At 38.5% G+C, this 22212-nt stretch overlaps 1 protein-coding gene across 1 annotated transcript in view; it reads right to left on the reverse strand.

Annotated features, from left to right (window-relative positions):
• The window catches only part of PLCL1 (phospholipase C like 1 (inactive)), a 444876-nt gene that overhangs the window by 74847 nt on the left and 347817 nt on the right, over nucleotides 1–22212 (reverse strand). Inside the window, exons 2-3 of the mRNA XM_007935359.1 lie at nucleotides 8527–11001; nucleotides 5269–5472 (exon numbers count right to left, since the gene is read on the reverse strand). Of these exons, the coding sequence (XP_007933550.1) occupies nucleotides 5269–5472; nucleotides 8527–11001 (2679 nt within the window). The remainder of the gene's footprint in view (nucleotides 1–5268; nucleotides 5473–8526; nucleotides 11002–22212) is intronic.

The raw sequence follows: 22212 nt of genomic DNA on the forward strand, positions 1-22212 counted from the left end.
AAGGTTTTTGTGAACTTCTGCAGTCTGAAGTTGACTGAACGTGTAATCAAGATGTGCTAATTATCACTGGTTACTGGAATGCAAAAGTGGGAAACAAAGAAGAATCACCTGTAGTTGGAAATTTTGCCCTTGGTGACAGAAATAACACTGGAGATCACATGATGGAATTTTGCAAGACCAGTGACTTATTCATTGCAAATACAATTTTCCAACAACACAAATAGCAGCTATACACATGGACTTTGCCAGATGGAGTACACAGGAATCAGATTGACTACATCTGCTTCAAGATGCAATGGAAAAGCTCAATATCTTCAGCCAAAACAAGGCCAGGAGCTGATTGTGGAAGAGACCATCAACTGCTCATGTGCAAGTTCAACATGAAGTTGAAGCCAATTAAAACAAGTCCATGAGAGCCAATATATGATCTTGAATATATCCCTCCAGAATTTAGAGACTATTTAAAGAACAAATTTGATGCATTGAACACTGACAGAAAACCAGAGGAATCGCAGATGACATCAAGAACATCATCCACGAAGAAAGCGAGAGGTCATTAAAAAGATGAGAAAAGAAGAAAAGATATCAGAATATCAGATATCAGGATGTCAGAAGAGACTCTGAAACTTGCCCTTGAAAAGAGAGTAGCTAAAGCAAATGGAAGAAATGACAAGATAAAAGACCTAAACAGAAGATCTCCAAAAGCAGTTCAAGTAGACAAAACCAATTACTGTAATGAAATGTGTAAAGACCTGGAGTTAGAAAACCAAAAGGGAAGAACACACTTGACATTTCTCAAGCTAAAAGGACTGAGGAAAAAACTTAAGCCTCGGATTGCAATATTGAAAAATTGTATGGGCAAAATATTGAATGATGCAGGAAGCATCAAAAGAAGATGGAAGGAATACACAGTTACTGTACCAAAAAGAACTGGTCAATGTTCATCCATTTCAGAAGGTGGCATATGATCAAGAACCAATGGAATCGAAGGAAGAAGTCAAACCTGCACTGAAGGGATTGGCAAAGAACAAGGCTCCAGGAATTGACAGAATACCCACTGAGATGTTTCAACAAACAGATGCCCTGCTGGAGGCACTTACTTGGTTATGCCAAGAGATTTGGAAGACAGCTACCTGACCAACTGACTGGAAGAAATCCATATTTGTACCATTCCAAAGAAAGGTGATCTCACAGAATGTGGAAATTATCAAACAATATCATTAATATCACATGCAAGTAAAATCTTACTGAAAATAATTTAGAAATGGTTGCAGCAGTATATCGATAGAGAACTTCTAGAGGTGCAAGCCAGATTCAGAAGAGGACATGGAACAAGGGATATCATTGCTGATGTCAGATGGATCTTGGCTCAAAGCAAAGAATACCAAAAGGATGTTTACTTGTGTTTTATTGACTATGCAAAACTATTTAATTGTGTGGATCATAACAAATTGTGGACAACATTGAGAAGATTGGGAATTCCAGAACATTTAATTATACTCATGCACAAGGAACTTGTACATAGACCAGGAGGCTGTCATTTGAGCAGAACAAGGGGACACTCTATGGTTTAAAATAAAAATGGAGTGTGTCAGCGTTTTATCCTTTCACCATATTTATTCAATCTATATGCTCAGCAAATAATTCAAGAAGCTAGGCTATATAAAGAAGAACATGGCATCAAGATTGGAGGAAGAATCATTAATAATCTGTGATATGCTGATGACACAACTTTGCTTGCTGAAAGTGAGGATGACTTGAAGAACTTTCTGTTGAAGATTGAAGAACACAGTCTGCAGTATGGATTACATCTCAATATAAAGAAAACAAAAATCCTCACAACTGGACCTATAAGTGGCATCACGATAAATGGAGAAGATTGAAGTTGTCAAAAGACTTGATGTTGCTTGGTTCTACAATCATGGAAGCAGCAGTCAGGACATCAGACTATGTATAGCACTGGGCAAGTCAGCTGCAAAAGACCTCTTTCAAGTGCTAAGGAGCGAAGATCCCTCCTTGAGGACTAAGGTGCACCTAACACAAGCCATGATATTTTCAATAGCCTCATATGCATGTGAGAGCTGGAAAATGAATAAGGAAGACCGAAGAAGAGTTGATGCTTTTGAGTTGTGGTGCTGGCGAAGAATGCTGAAAGTACCATGGACTGCTAAAATAACTAACAAATCTGTCCTGGAGGAAATGCAGCAGAAATGCTCCTTGGAAGCTAGAATGGCCAGACTTCATCTCACCTACTTTGGTCATGTTATCAGAAGGGACCATTCCCTGGAGAAGGATGTCATGCTTGGTATGGAGGAGGGTCAACAATGAGGGGAAGGCCCTCAAAGAGATGGACTGACACAGTGGCTGTGGCGATGGGCTCAAGTATAGCAGGGATCGCATAGCTGGCACGGGACCCGTTGGTATTTCGTTCTGCTGTGCATAAGGTCACTATGAGTCAGAGATGACTCAACAGCACTTAACAACAATGACAAATCTGCTGCAAAAGACCTCTTTTTTTTTAATTTAATTTTAATTTCTATTTATTTATTTATGCAGTGTTCCTTCTCCTCCCCTCCTCTTTAAAGTGTTTGAGAGCAAAGTTGTCACTTTGAAGACTAAGGTGTGCCTGACCCAAGCCATGGTATTCTTAATAGCTTTATACACATGTGAGAGGTGGACAATGAATAAGAAAGACTCTAGAAGCAATATTGCATTTGAATTGCAGTGTTGGTGAAGAATTTTTAATATACAATGAACTGTCAGAAGAATGAACAAACCTGTCTTGTAGGAAGTATAGTTGGAATGCTCCCTAAAAGCAAGAATGACCATACTTTGTCTCTCACATTTTGGTCATGTTGACAGAAGGGCCCAGTCGCTTAAGAAGGATCTCATGCTTGGTAAAGTAGAAGGTCAGCCAAAAAGGATAAGATGCTCAATGAGATGGATTGACACAGTGGCTGCAATAATGGGCTCAAGCATGGCAATGATTGTGAGGATGTATGGAACAGGGCAGTGTTCATTTTGTTGTCCATGGGGTTGCTATGAGTTGAGACCAAATCAATAGCACCTGACAACAACAATAACATATTTTTTGTAACCAGGCTTTTTCACAGAACATTATATTTTGAGGAGTTCTCCATATCATTAGATGTACTTCTTGTACATGATTGTAATGGCTTCATAGTATTTCATAATATGGATTCTGTTCAATATTTTTGAACATAACTGTTTACATACATCTCTATCAGCTTAGGATGAATCCTTGGAAAAGGAAACATACAGATCAAATGAGATAACCATTTTAAATTATATTGTCACAAAGTTTTCTCCCCAAATGTTATCAATTTATTTTCTCACTAGGAATAGAGGGACAGGAGTGTCTATTTCCTGAAAATCTTTATCAGAGGTAGTATTTTTTTAAAAAAAGAAAAAATCCAACTCGATAGGGGGAAAGTTATCTCCATCATATTTCTTCACTTTTTATCTTTTCTTAATTACAAACCTATTGTAATGTTAAATATGTTTTTACATTTTCATTATTTTAGGAGGGGCACATGAATTTCCTGTGTGCCTCTGTTGCAAAGACTATAGGTTGCCCCATATTATCTATCCTCCCCTCTTTCTCAGTGACAGAAGAGGTAGCTTTTAGCTGATCACCTACCAAACCAAAACCAAACTCACCGCCATCAAGTCAATTCCAACTCATAGTGACTCCCATTGGGTTTCTGAGGCAGTTATGGAAGTAGATTGCCCTATCTTCCTTCCACTGAGCAGCTGGTAGGTTTGAACTGCCAACTTTCTGGGTAGCAATCAAATGCCTTAGGCACTGTGCCACCAGAACTCCTGCTGAGCACATGTTGTTCTTGTTGTTATGTGCCGTTGAGTTGGACCGGACTCATAGAGACCCCTCCTTGGGTTTCTGAGGCAGTATCACTACGGAAGTAGATTGCCTTATCTTCCTTCTGAGGAGTGGCTGGTGGGTTTGAACCGCCAGCCTTCTGGTTAGCAGTCAAGTGCCTTAGGCATTACGTTACCAGAGCTCCCGCTGAGCACATGGCCCGTGACATAAAAACATTTCCCATTCTCCTTTGCAGCTAACTGTGGCTGTGTGTCAACTCCAGGCAGACAGAATATAAGTAAAGGTGATGTATACTATTTCTGAGAAATATCCTTCAAGGGAGAGGACATGCCCTCCTTCTCTTCTTTTTTATTTTCTTGCTAGTTAGAATGCAGACATTATGATTTGAGCTACAGCAGCCATTTTGGATCATAAGGATAAGGGTCACACCATAAAGGTAAAGCAGTATGCTTGAAGGAACCTGAGTTCCCATGAATTTTGCAAGGGGATCACACTGGCCCTACAGGGCTGATCTCCAGATTGTTATGTGAGAGATTTACACTTGGTGTCTTTAAGCAATGATTAGTTTGTATTTTTTCTGGAAACAGCTGAACTTAATTCTAATTAACACAAGATTCTTTGCCTATTCTTTTTCTTACTGTTTTTAAGTACCCCTTCTATTTTAAGGATAGTTACACTTTATCTGGCATATGTTACACCTTTTTTTTTCCAGTTTGTCATCTGTCACTTAATTTTGTTTATAGAATTAGGAAATGCAAAACTGTAGCTATTCCTAAATTTGTTTACTACATAAATTCCATTCTATATTCACAAAAATCAGATAACAGTATTAGCTTAGAAATCAAGATTCCAAATATTTTGTGTTAACTATCTTAAGGCGGGAGCTCTGGTGGCATAGTGTCTAAGGCATTTGACTGCTAACCAGAAGGCTGGCGGTTCAAACCCACCAGCCACTCCTGGAAGGAAGGTTGGGCAATCTACTTCCGTAGTGATACTGCCTGGGAAACCCAAAGAGGGGTTGCTGTGAGTCAGATCTGACTCCACGGCAGTGAGTTTATCTTAAGGCAGCATTGAGACATAAATTACTCTCTATAGATAAACAATTAAACGGTTATATTGTAGGCTAAAGTCATTTAAATGATGAGACTTTTGAACACTTGATAAATAAATTCTTGGCTAAAGCAGAGATTTTCCATTTGAAATCTGTGGAGCTCTGGGCTTGAGGCATGGCTTCAGAGGCGTCCACAGAGACCCTGGGGAAGTTGAGAGGGCCAGGCTTCTCCCTACCACCCCCAATCCATACTCTTAAGGCAGTCATTCTGTGTTACACATTGGAGTTCCACAAAAGGGTCCCTGCATTAGTGATTTTCCACACCACAACCAAGAAATATGGAGTCACAATTTCCTACCAGATCATAAGCAGCTAGCATCTTTTTCTGCACATCTGGAATCACCCCCAGAGGCTCCAAATATGGAAAATTGTCTTTCATCACAAGAGAGACTGAGGGAGTATTGTCACTGGTGATGAGTCGAGACGACAGAGTCAACAGGCACTGCTTCAGACTGGCAATTGGAGGGAGTCCACACAGTTCCTTAACGGACACTATTGCATTCTGTGGGGAAGAAAACATGGAATAACAATTCTGGCTGCATGACACATCACCTCCAGGATTTCACAAATGTATAATCATATGTAAATGTAAATTTTATAGATAGATAGATATAGATATGTCTCAAACCCACCAGCCACTCCTCGGAAAGAAGTTTGGGCAATCTATTTCTGTAGTGATACTACCTCAGAAACCCAAGGAGGCGTCGCTAACGAGTTAATGAGGTGGGTCCAACTCGACAGCAATGAGTGAGTGCGTGTATATATATATATATATATACACACACACACACATATATGTATATTTGTATAAACTCACTGCCGTTGATATGTGTGTGTGTGTGTGTGTATGTATGTGTATATATATATATATATATATATATATATAATTTAGAGCATACTAGATTATAACCAATCAAAAATATTGTGATATGCACAGATAACACAGAGACCAAATTCAATATTATAGTTCATCTTTCTCAATTTTTGACAACTGCCATAAATATACTACAAAGCAAAGCAGATTGTAACCCAAGGCTACACAGTGCTTTTCGAAACATAATACTGGCATTACAAGTTAGCACTGGCTGGCTGTGAATACTTTATTTGATTTGGATCACTATGATCATGAAAATGTAATGTCAGTGATTGTGCACTAGAATATAGCTCTTTAGGAATTTTCCCCTCAAGGTAGTAGGCTGTTATTACCCACCACCCTCCATGTGAGTATTATCAATGGTATTTCTTTGTCATCTCATTAGAAATGCACCTGACAGACACACAGACATATTGACAGACATACACCCTGAAAATGTATTTCATACAGAGTTACCTTTGTCCATGTTACAGCCTTTAAATAATAATAATAATAACTCACTAAATCAGAATTAGTACTATTTTACATTTCATTAATGGTGAACAATTCCTAACCTATTACATGTTTCATGAATTTAGTGATAGTGGTGCTGTTCATTTTTCTACTATTAGGTCCTAAATCATCCTTAACCCAAAGACTTTATGTTGAAATTACGTTAAATTAACTTCTCTACCTGAAAAAAAAAAACAACTATATCCATAACCAACTTATTAATGTGTATTTAAATACAAAATATAAATCAAATAGAAGCTATAGCTCAAAAATTATATAACCCACTGCCATAGAATGGATTCTGACTCGTAGTGGCCCTATAGTACAGAGTAAAACTGTGCCATAATGTTTCCACAGCTGTAAATCTTTATGGACGCAAACTGCCTCATCCTCCTCCCAAGAAACAGCTGGTGGGTTCGAACTGCTAACTTTTGGTTAGCAGCCAAATGCTTTAACCACTACACTCCAGAGCTCCTTCCAAGAATTACATAGAAATACAAAAAGTCTATTTCTTACATATAAAGTTAATTGTGTAAATGATTTCTAACCAACCTCATGTATATGTATTTACAATAGTTCTATAATTCTATCAGGAAAAAGTCAAGTAAAAGATGTCAATATTTGGAGTCTGTGTTTAAAACAGTGGCCAAGGCACCCCACCTCAAGTTAGATAATTATAATCTAAGTATTTCTATGTGATTCACGTACAACTCTTTTCCATTATTTTAGCTATTTAAAATTGAAATTAACTGTATCCCAGAATTTCTCTGTAATATAAAAAGGTTTTCACCAAGTTATGGGTTTGAATTTCTGTATCATGTGACTAAAAATTGTGAATGATCATGAGTTTTGGTATTAAATCCAGGCAGCCCTGGATTTAAAGCCCAACTTTGCTATTTATTGTTGGTGTAGTGCCTAAGAGCATTTGACTGCTAACCAGAAGGCTGGCGGTTCAAACCTACCAGCCACTGCTCAGAAGGAAGACTGGGCAATCCACTTCCATAGAGATACAGCCTTGGAAACCCAAGGAGGGTTGCTATGAGTCAAATCAACTCAATGGCAGTGAGTCTGATTTATTGCTATTTATTAACTATAAGATCTGAAAAGTTACTTAATCTCTTCAAACTTGTTTTCCACCTTGAAAGTAGGAATTTGGGGGGTGAGGGTCAGTATATTAATTAAAGGAATAAATAAATTAAATTGAATGATAGTGTCCTGTTTTCCTCTCACACATTGCTACTGCTTCTACCACTCAGCACATCTTGCATATTGCAGGTATTTAGTAAATATTTGTTGCTTGACTGCTTCTCAATAACATTAGCCCAGGATAAGTAAATTAAATATAAAAAATTTTCAACCATTTCTTGATTGTAACAATTGATGAATGGAAGGAAACTGAATTTCTATATTTCAGAATTGGACAATTTATGTAATTTCTCGTTTAATTCTTATAATAATTTTCTCCTGTGTTATTATTTTTCTTACCTTATTTGAAGAAAACTGGTATCAGTAACCTGAAATAATTTGCTCAAGATCACATAGGGTTAGGTTTTGATTTAGAACACAATTTTTTTTTCCATTAAACCACATTTCTAAGGGAAAAGTAGTTTCACCAAGTTCAAATACTGTTTTGTTTAATTTTGTGCTGTTTTTGTGGAGAGTACTTTATTATTATCATTATTATGTATTTAAGTTACTTAATTTAATAGGCATTGTATGTTTTAGTATGGCTTTAAATTCTCTTCCATGTTCCTATCAGTAAATACTTTATATACTATACTTGTAAGTATATACTATACTTGTGTTTGTAAAGATAATAGTTTACATTTTATATACATATAATATTCTATATTCTATTTTTTTCATATTTTTTATATGCACATTCCTATGCATCAATTTGACTATATACTAGGGATTATTTAATAGATTATAGTATTTTGATTTTGTTATGTTGATGTTCCATTAATGAGCTTAATTCAGGAGAAATTTACTATAACATCTCAGTTAAAAACTTAAAAATATGTTTTACTTATCACAGGCAATATTGAACTTAGTTTAGTGGTATATGAATTTACACATTCTGATCATTTGGGGAAGGATCATATCACTAATAAAACACAATGCTCACTAGAAAGGACAAAGTTAAAAAAGAAATAGGGGTAGAGTGGGTAAGTGTAAGATTTTTCCTACCTGCATGTTTTCTCTCATATCTATGGCTTCTCGTAAGGGATGAACTGCTATTTTAAAGATGTCATCTATGGTTTTAAGACCAACATTCCTGAGCATGGTATATTCCCGAACTTTCTTCCCCATTCTCACAGAAAGGCTGCGCTTCTGTGCCTTCCCTCCTCCACTTCGATTAGTTATTGCTATGTGTACAAAAAGAGTTACGTGCTCCATGATGTCACTCACAAAAGAACGCAGAGGAACATGTCGATATCCAGGCTGCAGACATTCAAACGGTATCGTATATTGTCCTATAAACTCATCCCCAATATAGTCATCGTCTAGAACAACAAAACGGATCATGGCCAACTCGGGTAAGTTAATTTGAAACTCAAAAGTTTCATCAAAAATAGGATTATCACTGTTCTGCTGTACAGTTTTAGTTCTTTGTTCTGAGCAGTCTGCAGGAATTCCATGAATCTCTATACAGACATAGGGATCTATGACATCCCCTTTGGCACAAGCTCCCTTGGGCTTCGGGAAATTCTGACCACTGATGATCTTGATATGAAGAGCTAGAGGGGAAACCCCAGGTACAATGCCCTTTGTATTTGCACTGAAGTAGGAAACTTCATCTCTCATGATAGAAGGCCTTAGAACATAACCACATCCTCCATTTTGAAGAAACCAGCCTGTGTGAAGGTCCATCATTGGACCTGGAGTCTGAAAATTCATTCCCACAATCTGACAGCCACAATTCCAAAAGTCCTGTGGATTCAAGTTACTGGAATCAATTCTCATGGCACTTGGATATATTCTTGACAAGAACTTCTTATTATAATTTACAAAATCCTCTGGGTATTCATTTGCAATCCGGCTGGCCTCTGTTTCACTAAAGGAGCAAATTTCCCAATAGTTTTGGCTTTTCATAGACAGTTCAAAATCCCTGTACTGAACAGATTTACAAATAGACACCAAATCAGAGAGCTCCCTGCAGAGCCATATTTGTTTCTGCTCACCATCGTGGTCCACTGACATCCTTCGAGACATTTCAGCTTCCTCATCTTCATCTGTTACTTCCCCCTCTAAAATATCTGAACCAGAAGGCAGTTTCTTTCCTTTCACAATGATCTTTCTTTTTAATTTTTCTGGTGAAGGGAGGTAGGAATCAGAAGGCAAAGGTGCTTCTGTGTAGAGTTTATTGCCAAAGATCTTTTTCATTTGTTGAACCATTACCTTCTGCTGCAGTAAGGAACAGTGATTCCGCAAGCAGAGAATGAGTGGGTATTCAGAAGCAACAAAGGCAAATTTATTTATCACCTCTATGACACCTTGAAAGGAAATATGTGTTGCCATGTTATTTCTATTACAGAGGATCGGTTCATTGTCTGGACCATCACTTACATCTAGTTCAATGCTTCGACAGCCCATTTTCAAAGCTCTGACATACCCATTAATATCTGCTGGTCCCCTGAACTGGTCTTCAATTAGATAGGTATTGTGAGAGGCATTGATATAGTAGTGAGATAATGGCTGAGTCATATCCTGGGCAACTTTTTTTTGCTCAGGATCAAAAATGTCACATTCTGGTGACAACAAATACTGAGTGAAACCATCAATGGCAAGAAATCCTTTTTGACGCCCTTCTTCAGAAAGTTCATATCTACGAATAATGTCTAAGCACATATCTTCAGTGATGTGGGTGACTCCTTGCTCAGCTTCCAAAAAGAGCATGAGATCATTGGCATCCAAATATTCTTTGTTTTTAGATATCTGTACAAGTAAGAAATACACTTCCGGCCTGGTGCAAAGTTCACAGAATGCTTCACAAAATTCCTCTTCTGTCACTCGGGTAGTTAGTTTCTCCTTGCTCTTCTGGATTTCTTTAAACTTTAACCTGATCTTGGATTCCTTCAGGGTAGGGTTGAGTTGTTTTATTAACTCTACAGAGGTGTCTTCCAGCATAATCCCATTGCCATCAATATCTGCTGCCTCAAACACTGTTTTCAACCACATGAGCCTTGGTGTGTTCTGGTTGTCCTCCATAAAATCAAGAGGCTGCTTACTTCGAGAAACCAGGTAGCGTAATCCTGACACCCAGATGTTTGCTACATCAGCTGAATTGGCAACTAAGTCCAGAGACTCGTAGTTTTCCCCGTGAAGTATGGAAAAGGCACAGTCCTCACAAATCTGATCAGCAAGGCCGTTGTTTCTGAACGTTTCGGTGTTCCTTCCCAGTCTGATCTCTTTTATGGCAGCAATATCAAGCTTAGCTTTCTCAAGGTCTTTCTTGGAAGGTTCCCAGCGAAGAGCTTGGAGGTCTGTGTCTAGAGTGAAAAATCGGTTGTAAATGCGAGAATTTGGCCGGACTTTCTTCAGCTCGCAGCCAGCTTGCATGAAACTGATGCAGTCACTTGCACTGCTGATCTTCTTTTCCGATGGCATGCTGCTGAAAGACACAGTTTTCTTTCTTCCACCACATTTTTGGTTTGCAGGATCCTGTAAAATAATTTGAAAATGGTGAATCAATTTTCTTTAGAGAATGGACACATTCAGTAACACTCCACAAACTCCTCAGACTCCTTTCTAGCCTGATCATTTGGACAGAGGCTGGCCTAACATTTATCTTTGTCTAAGAAAAGGGAAATTGCCAAGAAAATTGATATGATAAAGTTTAGGCAAAACTGATTTCTCAAATATCTGCATGCCCTTTAAAATAAAAGAATCATGGTGTTCACTACAGATCACGGTTATTGGTTCATAAATCAGATTTCTGAAGAATGTCTGCCTACTGATGCTTAACCACTAGCTAGAGTACCTATAGGTATGCAACAGAAATAAAGCTGGATTTCTTTGAAAATTTTCTTCATATATACTTTTCAACTGTTTAAAGAGATCTCATTTAAAACATGTTTAAATAAATGGCTTTAACTCAACATACTTTACATCCTGAGTGTTTACAGAACAGCTTAACTAAAAATTACCTTTCCTTTTAGACTATTTTGAAGAGTAACTATAAGAGTCTTGAAAGTCAGGCTGAGAACTAAAAATGGCCATTTGAGTCTCATTTGATGGAAGTTTCCCACAAGGTTCTCCTAAATGGACCTCATGGGAATCCACACCTGCATTTCGGCATAATGCTACTAGCAGACAAAGCCTAGAACTAAACAGAAATATGGATGTTCCCACTTATTTTCAAGGTTCTTCTAATTTAATTTAAATTTCAAAGCCTTTTTCCACACAATTTCACAGGGAGCATTATGACAAACGAACTGCTACCCATGTAATAAATACTTCGCTGAATCTATGTAAAGAATATAGGAAATCCCAGCAAATTTTAACAAAAATTACATGAAGCTAAACTTAAAATAAAAGAGTTCGATGTTAATGACAGAGTAGTGTCTGGTACACAGCATGTGGTATATAAGTGTTTGTTGCTCTGTTTAAATAAAGTACTATCTTTAAGTAACCCCTCAGGTTTTCTCTACTTTTATTAGCACTTTGTTGTTGTTGTTGGCTGCCATCAAGTCAACTCTAACTGATAGCGACCCCATGTCCAACAGAACAAAACATTGTCCAGTTCTGTGCCAGCTTCAGAATCCTTGCTATATCTGAGCCCATCTTTGCAGCCACTGTATCAATCCATCTCATTGAGGGCCTCCCCTTTTTTCATTGACCCTCCACTTTACCAAGCATTATAGCCTTCTCCAGGGAATGGTCCCTTCTGACAACATGACCAAAGATCAGCGCCCAACCCTGGAATAATTCCTAGACTCTCCAAGGGTTCTTTTCCTACCTAACTTGCTCTGGTTCACACCTTTCCAGTACACCTTGAAAATACCTGCTTGACCAATTTCTGGAAGGTCTTTGGCTCTTAGTCATTGTTATGCATTGAATTATGTCACCCCAAAATACGCGCTGTAAATTCTGATTTCTATGCCTGTGGTTATAACCCATTTGGGAATGGGTTGTCTTTGTTATGTTAATGAGGTGGGATTAGTATGCAGTGTATCTTGAGTCAATCTCTTTTGAGATAGAGTTTAAACAAGCAAGCAGAGAGAAAGATGAGGTTGGATAGAGGCCAAACCATAAGGAAATCTCCAAGGAACCAAGAGGCAAAAGCTGAAGAGACAAGCAAGGACTTTGCTCCAGGGCCAACAAAGAAAAAAAGCCTTCTTCTAAAGCTGGTGCTCTGATTCGGACTTCTGGCCTCCTAACCTGTGAAAAACCAAATTTTTCTTAGTTAAAGCCACCCCCTTATGGTATTTCTGACATAGCAACAATAGATAATTAAGACAGTCACACAGGGTCCCAGTCTCCTAGCCCAGTTTACAGAACATCCAACTTCATCTGTCCAGATTAGTGTATCTGAAATAGGTTAATTATTTATTTCTTATGTTTGTCCTTCTTGAGTGAATCAAGGCCTTCTCACCTATCACCTTTCCTAAAATTTAGGCCCAGTCCTCTGAATACTCACAGTTATAAGACAGTGGTTTCCTTTTAGTCCTGGACCATCCACTGTGTCTATCATCTCATTTATATGTTCTTTTACATTGAACATCTGAATGATGCTACTGGAAACTGGATATATCTTTATACTTTCTTCTGTTCAGACTATATATATATATATATATATATATATATACATATATATATACCTATCCAGAAGACCCACCAGCCACTCCTCAGAAGGAAGGTTGGGCAATCTACTTTCGTAGTGATAACGCATCAGAAACCCAAAGAGGGGTTGCTATGAGTCAGGTCCAACTCAAGGGCACATAACAACACAACAACCATGTATATACATAGGAGCTCTGGTGGCATAGTGCCTAAGGCACTTGACTGCTAACCAGAAGGCTGGTGGTTCAAACCCATCAGCCACTCTTTGGAAGGAAGGTTGGGCAATCTACTTCCACAGTGATGTTGTTGTTGTTGTTATGTGCCGTCGAGTCAGCCCTGACTCATAGCGACCCCTCCTTGGGTTTCTGAGGCAGTATCTCTATGGAAGTAGATTGCTCCATCTTTCTTCCGAGGAGTGGCTGGTGGGTTTGAACCGCCAGCCTTCTGGTTAGCAGTCAAGTGCCTTAGGCACTACGCCACCAGAGCTCCTATATACATATATACACACACATAAATATATAGCTGTTGAGTTGGTTCTGACTCATGGAGACCCCATGTGGTATAGAGTAGAACTGCAATTCTTGGCTGTAATCTTTATGGAAGATCACCAGGTCTTTCTTCTGTGGGGCCACTGGGTGAGTTTGAACTGTTAAATTTACAGTTAGTAGTTGAGTACAAAAAATTTACTCCACCCAGGGACCTCTTCAGACCATAAACTCAAGTTAATAATGTTCCCAATTGCATTATTGTGGTGTCATAAATTACCTGCTATGACTTTTCTAGCCATAAGTCTTTGTAAACTCTGTGGTGGAATTTGCTGTGAGCAACTGAGGAGCTCCAGATTGTAAATGTTATACACTTGGGGTCTTTCTGTTGGGTGTGGCACAAGGCAATGTTCTGGAAGACTCACTCTTGCTCTCTGGTGTTTAGAATTCTGATGTTATGATTGGCTAGTTTGGCCACTCTGCCAGGCTCAAAAGGAGGCCTCCTAGAGGCAGAAGTCTCTCTCTCTGACTGCTGGCTGAGGAAGGATGCATTCCTGCAAGACACACGCTGCTGGGAAAGAGACGCAAGAGACACACATGGCTGAGAGAGGCACCGAGGGACATGCACTACTAGGAGAGAGACTGTGAGAGACTGTTTGCTGAGAGACAGTGGGCTGAGAGAGAGACTGAGCATTTTTCCTGAACTCAAATTGTAGCCTGGTGCTTCCCTAATAAATCCCGTAATCTGTGAGTTCTGTGTGGCCACTGCAGTGAATTATCTAACCCAGGAGAGAGGTGGTGGGTGCTTTGGGAGGAACGGTTGGTGAAAGTGCTGGAGGGAGGCAGCATGTCTGGCCTTGTAGGAATAGGCCTTGGGTTACTGATGGTGATCCTGTCTTCCTCTTGTAGGGTTAGAGGAGGTCAGGAGATGTGGCCTCCTTGCCTTTTTTGCCATTATTAATAAGATATCCCCAGGAACAAATTTCCCCAAAACACCTTAGTGTATGTTGATAGCATACCATTTTATAAGCATAGGCAGCAAAGTGTAGAGTGCAAGGATATTCTCATTGGGATGAACATAACTCATCTCAAATTGTGATTATTCCACTTACTAAATGTATGATCTTGTGTAATTCACTTAACCTCTCTGAATCCAAACTGCTGATTCAAAAATAAGAATTAATAAGTCTGGTGGTACAAATGGTTAAGCACTTGGCTACTAACCAAAAGGTTGGTGGTTCAAACACACCAGCCACTCTGCGGAAGATGTGGCAGTCTGCTTCCGTAAAAATTTACAGCCTTGGAAACCCTATGGGGCAGTTCTACTCTTTCTTATAGGGCTGTTGGGTTGAAACTGAGTAGGCGGTGACATCAACATCAGTGACTCAACAGCAATGGGTTTGGTTCAGGGTTTGGTATATATAATAGTGTTATTGTGAGATTTAAAAGAGAAAATGTATGTGAACTCCCCTTGTAAAACTCATGTTCCAAATGGGATTATTGTAAACTGTAAGTGCTTGTAAATTTATTCTTTTTAAGGAAGAAAGCATATTCTCATAAATGTGGCCACTGTAAGACCATTGGTAAGCAATGACCAGAATACTGGGGGTCATCAAGACATTAATTCTTTCCTGACTTCTGACCACGAAGATAACTTTTCAGTGATAAATTGAAAATATTAAAGCAGTTACATATTATTTCAAACACTGAAAAGTATAATCAAAGAAATCGGGGCCATTCTGACATTCTCTTAACACAAGAATCTCTTCTCTGGGGCCTCATTTTGTTGTGCTTCTGACTGTAAGAGCTTCCCTGTCTTTTGATACAGGGAAAATGCAGGATGATTTATTGTTCAATTGACTAAAATCCTGCCTGTGAAAAGGAAACAAAATTTGCTTTAGTTATGAGATATTGGTGGGATGATTCATTGACTCAAATACATATCAGGTCTTCAAGTGACAAAGATATGAATTACCCAATTTAGATTACAGAATACTGCCTCTCGTGCCCCGGCATTTAACAAGTTAGCTTCTGCTTTTCCAGAGAGTTGTTATTTTTAATTAGCCCTTAGTGGTCCATTTCCTCATCCTTAAGTGAAAAAACAACTATAAATCTTCAGTTGTTTACACGTAAATGCACTACTAGAACAAATTTAAATTTGTCACAACCCACATGCTCAGAAATATCAGATGTTTGTATGTATTTTTCCTAATAGGACTGCTGAGACAGGGTTAATCCACCAAGTAAAACAAAGAAAAACTGTGAATTGTGCTGGTAAATTAGACAGTGACTCATCTCAAAGCTCACCGTTTGACTAGTCCATAAACTAATGAGAGCTTTCAAATTAAAAATTATTTTTATGTAAGAAGATCATGTTCCAAATAGGATTATTGTCAGCAGAGTTATAAAACCTCTAATAGTTCCTAACACATCTTAAATGGGAAATTATTGAAGATATATAATTCTTTTACCTTATATGTGGTTATTACACTAGTCTTCTCCACAGTCTAACACTCCAGTTTTGATTTGAGCCACTGTTTATTTGAGGATAAAACTACAATTGTCAGAACAGCTTTCTCTGATAAGCCTCACTCCTTTGTGATAATATCTCCTTAACTTAAGACTTTCCCTCTGAGTAAGAGAGCCTTTAAGAGAATTTTTTTTTTTTTAATCCAGTCTAGGAAAAAAAAAAAACTACCTGCCTTATAGTACTGGTTTCTTGCTTTGACCTCCAACATGATTACAAAATATATCCCAAAATGCCTAAAAACTTGAAACCAATTAAAAATAAGTAAGTGATCTTAGGTTGTCATCTCATATGGGACAAAATCCAGTTATTACAAGCCCCCAAATGAGCTAAAAACCAGGCAGAGTACGTGTGAACAAATAATGTTTATCTGCTGATGACTAGAGCCAAGATGATTTATATTTAAAATATGTTAGAAAAGTTTCTGATATTTCTCTAGTTCTGCCATCAAAAAAACCAAACTCACTGACATCAAGTCAATTCCAACTCACAGCAACCCCCCACGGGGTTTCCAAGGCTATAAACCTTTATGGAAGTACTGTTTGATCTTTCTTCCACAGAGAAGCTGGTGAGTTTGAACCATTGGCTTTTTGGTTGGCAGCCAAATACCTAACCACTACACTGCCAGAGCTCCTTAGTTCTGCCATGTTGTTGTTGTTGTTGTTGTTATGTGCCGTCGAGTCGGCCCCGACTCATAGCGACCCCTCCTTGGGTTTCCGAGGCAGTATCACTACGGAAGTAGGATTGCCCAACCTTTCTTCCGAGGAGTGGCTGGTGGGTTTGAACCGCCAGCCGTCTGGTTAGCAGGCAAGTGTCTTAGCCACTATGCTACCAGAGCTCCATAGTTCTGCCATAGGGGAGGAAAAATTAAGTGTCTGGATTCAGAAACAATCACACTCTTTTTTTCAGGGGCCATGGTACCCGGTTGCTCTGAAGAGCCTGGGAGAAGGGGAAATGGAAATAAAGTGTCAGTGGATTGAAGATTCCGAATCTCCTTCAGACTTTCCTTCGTATCATGGCCCCTGTGCCAGACTCTTCTACCCCCACATCTGTATTTTCCTCAAGAATATCTTGGTAGGTTGGTGGGGCAAGGGTGGGACTGTTAAGGTAAAGAGAAAGGTAATATTGCCAATTGAAAAGAAGTTAGTGTTATTTACAGAACTTCCTTGTTGATAAATACATATATATATGTATATGTATATGTATATATATATATATACATATGTGTATGTACATATTTTATGATGAAGTGAGAGCAAATCCATTGCATTTACCTATATAGTTTATTGTCAACTGTCAGTTCAGATGTGTTCTTGTTAATTAGCTCATTATAGGACTGAATTGACTCTAATAGTCTATTAACAATCTGACAGATGGTTATAGACTATGTTATGAACTGAATTGTGTCCCCAAAAGAGATATGATGAAGTCCTAACCTCTGTACCTATAGACATGACCTTGTATGAGTCTGTGCAGATGTTATCAGATAACATGAAGTCACACTAGAGTTCTAATTTAATATGAATATTGTCCTTATACAAGAGGAGAAGAAAGACAGAGAGACACAGAGAGGAAAGATGGCCATGTGACAATGAAAGTAGAGTTAGAGTTATGTTGCAATTGCAAGCCAAGGAACTCCTGGGGCTGTCAGAAACTAAGAGAACCAGGAAAGCATCTACCCCGAGAAATGTCAGACGGATCCTGGACAGGTAGACATGTTGATTTGAACTTCTAGCCTCTAGAACATTTAAGCAAAAGATTTCAGGTTTTTGAAGCCATCCACTTTGTGGTACTTCATTATAGTAGTCCTAGGAAACTGACACAAGGGAGCTCTGCAGCTATAGTTGTTAAGGTGGTTGGCTGCTAACCAAAAGGTTGGTGGTTCAAACCTACCAGCTGCTCTGTGGAAGAAAGATGAGGCAGTCTGCTTCTGTAGAGATTTACAGCCTTGGAAACCCAATGCGGATCTCTATACCAAAAGTTGGAATCAATTTGATGGCACTGAGTTTGGTTTTTGTTTTGGCAGAGACAGAAGGACAAGGACTTTCAGCTTATTTCAAGTTTAAACTCCCTCACTCTGAGATGACTGGAAGGAGTTGAAATACTAATTCCCTCAAAAACTTCTCTTAGAGCTGCTTATAACAACAACAACAAAAGTTTATTAGAATGAATAATAAATTCATCATATTGTGATGACTCTGCCTTTCCCGTATATTAAAGCTTGGATTTATATTCTAGTGTAGCCCAAGGAATATTCCTTTCTATTTCATGGCATTCTTTGTTTAGGCTTCCAAATTATCACTTCACAAAAAATGTTTAAACACGTTCTAATAAAACAAATAATCTAAATTATTAGGTTTATAAGTCCCTAATCATCTCTAGATAATATTTCTCATTTTGGAACTATTATCTTCTTAAATTAAACAATTTTTTTAAAAAAATTTAATCATCAGATTCAAGAAGAGTCTCATAAATGATAAAGCAACAGACAAATGTTTTTACTCTTTAGTTAAAACAAGGCATTAATTTATCTATAAGCACTGCTTCTAATACACTCACATAATAATTTCTATCTAACCTCCTGTTGCAAAGGCTGATTTCTAATCCTAAACATCATTTCAAAATACTAGGTAAAATGTGAAAGTGTTTACCATTGTATTTTTTATTTATTTATACAACATTATTGCTTATTCACAGTCAGGAATAGGATGCCAATCATGATTAAATGAGACTCTCACACAACCGTAAAGCTTTGCAGCGCCCTAAACATGTTTTATTAAACTAAAGTTGAGGGGGAAAATATGTTCACATAAGTCAAATTAATAAACCTGTTTCCATAAATTCTCATTGGCATTTGCTCTCTCTAAGCCCTAAGAGGTTGGACGTGAGGCAAATTCTTTAACAAAAACTCAATAAACACAATCATTTTTCTTCATAATATATTGATAAGCCCAGAGAAACTCTGCCTATTCAATGCAAGCACAGCTTTGGATCTCACTCATGAAACTACCGAATTATTTCACTGTAATTATTGTAAGAAAAGAGTATATTGAAGCACTATATGAAAATTAAAGAGTGAGTAAGAGAAGCATCATTTCTACATTTCCCTACTTCTGACCTGATGAGTATGTTTAAACATGTAATTACGTTGTCGTGTATTCATTGTCTTTTTTGGCAAGTTGTTTTTAAGCAAATGGTTCTAAGATGACTCTTTGTTAAAACAGAATAAATTTACAAATCCTAAAGAAATGTACAAATCAAAACACTCATTGTTACAGAATGAATCTTTGTTTCATTGCAGAAATCCAATGACATAAATGCAGATACAGTAAAGTGCCATTCACTTTTCTCTTTTAGTGTAAGAAGGAGAAGTGACAGAGAAGAGTGGGTAGTACAAGTAAATCTGAGGTAAAATCAGAAATTCCTGACTGGGTGTGTTTGTAAGGGAGTCTAGGATGACTTCTGGGTTTCTGGTTTGAGTAATAAATGAATGGAAATATCACCAAATGCGATCTGGAAAACCCAAGGAGAAGATGCTGAAGTTTCCTTCTGCCATAGCAGGTTTTAGATGACTATGGCTAAGGGTAAGAAGCTCTGGTAGTGTAGTGCCTAAGGCACTTGACTGCTAACCAGAAGGCTGGTGGTTCAAATCCCCCAGCTACTCCTCGGAAGGAAGGTTGGGCAATCTACTTCCAAAGTGATACCACCTCAGAAACCCAAGGAGGGGTCGCTATGAGTCGGGGCCGACTTGACGGCAGATAACAACAACAACAACAACAACATGGCTAAGGGAGGCACCTCAGAAGAAAGGCCTCATGATCCACTTCTGAAAAATCAGTCATTGAAAAGCCTGTGGAACACAGTTTGACTCTGACAAACATGAGGTTGACTAGACAGCAACTGGTTGTTGGCTGACTGGTTTGATGGGCCACTTAACTGAAGACATCCAGTGGAAAGTTGCATATAAGCATGGAAACCTCTGTGAAGAACTGTAAACTAGAATCCAAGATGGATATCATTATCATAAAGGAGAAACTGAATGCTGAATATGAAAAAGTTACCCAAGAGATGTTGTTGTTGTTGTTATGTGCCGTCGAGTCAAACCCGACTCATAGCGACCCCTCCTTGGGTTTCTGAGGCAGTATCACTACAGAAGTAGGATTGCCCAACCTTCCTTCCGAGGAGTGGCTGGTGGGTTTGAACCGCCAGCCGTCTGGTTAGCAGGCAAGTGTCTTAGCCATTATGCTACCAGAGCTCCCACCCAAGAGATATGAACAGTCAATAAAAAGTCGAACTCAGAAGAAAACCAGTACTTAGACAACAGAGAGAAGAAGACGAGCCTCCCTAAATAAATAAATACTCTGAGGGTCAGAGAATGAGCATGAGCTTTCACTGAAGCCAAGGAATCAAGTTGGAGAGAACACAGTACAGGAAACTGGAAAATAAGCTCTGAAAATGGCTTATCAGATTTGGCAGTTAAGATATCACTTGTCTTTTTTTTTTTTTTTTGTAATTTGAGTGAAAGTTAACAGAGCGAATTCACTTTCCATACAGGAGCTCACATATACTTTGTCTCATGACATTGATTGCAATTTCCCACAACGCAACAGCTCCCCTCACTTCCTCCCATAGTTACCTCTTCCCTGTGCCCTTCCCTCCCATGCTCTCCTGCCCTCTGAGCTGTCTCCCTGGATGTCACTTGTCATCTTGATGAGATGATATCTTAGGTTCCTTAAGATAGTGGAGACAGTGAGGTGGGTGAGAACCAGTCTGCATTCACAAGATGAACTGAGAACAAAGGGTTCCAGGAAAGAAGAACCAGTACAAAGGTCCTGTGGTGGAAGAAAAGACCAGGACAGCTGTAGTATAAGTAAGGCGTACAGTGGCTCCAAATAAGACTATAACAACAGGCAAAGATAGAGAGTAGTAATCCAGGAGAAAACCATCCTCAAAAATGTTGGACCTTGAGTGTTCAGTCCCGATGTGTTCATTTTCCCTCTTCAGTGAGCCCATGCCCAATCCTCATTTGTGCTTGACAGTTAGGTGGTCTAGAGAAAACCCAACCCACTGGGGCCTAACCCTTCTTAGGCAGAATCAAGAAGGTAGGAGGGGGTATCCCCACTACATCTATTGCCTTCAGAGTTCAAGTAAGAGAAAGTTGCAACTGTAGAGTTATACCATTAATTCCACCTTAAAACTTCCAAAGTCAGGGGCATCACTGTGGTGGATATCACCAGGATTCATGGTGTCACACTCTCCAATGGACTTCCTCCCATACCAGACCATATAGAAACCTTGGTAATGTTTATTATCAATTTTAATCTTAGAATAATATGTGATAAATACAGTTGTAACATTTCTTAGATTATATGAATACTAACAACAAAAATGTTTTTTTAAATCTTTCTACATTACATGACACTAGTTACAATATTATCAGTAACTGAGCAGAAGCCTTTTTTATTTTCCTCCTTCTTTTCCTTTTATTACTACTTCATTCTCAAAAAAGTTATTGATGTAGGTTCACAAATACTAATTATCACAATAGTGTAGCTAAAACACCAGAAAATTTGACATAATCAGTGACAATGAAAAACATCAGCAACAAGATCAGCAGAGGTTTGTAGTGCATGCAGAGAAAACCATGTGGTTCAAAGTGTTACTGTAATTGGGTAATAAATGACAGCTCTGACTGGAGCACATTAGAAGGTTCAAAAAGTAAATTAGCCTAGAGTTTTAGCTTTGTATGGATATGACTTGCAAGTTGGGCTATGGAAGAATGCTTTTGTTGTTACAACTAATGATAGGGAAGTTTTTATAAAAATAATAAATTTCTGCTGAAACACTGCACAAAATTTCATAGACAGTAATTTTGGTGTCACTCTGACAGTGTCACTCAATAGACTGCACACCCCCTGCCCCTCCCTAGTGGCACCACTGTCAAAGTTTATTTTCCCACAATAAACAACTCAAATTATTTAATGCAGGGTCACAAACAGGTGCCAAAAGTGATTTATGGCTAATACCATGTGACCCACCCAGGGCCCCTTGTGTGGTACAGTGGGGATGGAGGTCATG

Source organism: Orycteropus afer, unplaced genomic scaffold, assembly GCF_000298275.1.
Source record: "Orycteropus afer afer isolate SDZICR_OR568_19922 unplaced genomic scaffold, OryAfe1.0 scaffold00002, whole genome shotgun sequence".
Classification (NCBI taxonomy): domain Eukaryota; kingdom Metazoa; phylum Chordata; class Mammalia; order Tubulidentata; family Orycteropodidae; genus Orycteropus; species Orycteropus afer.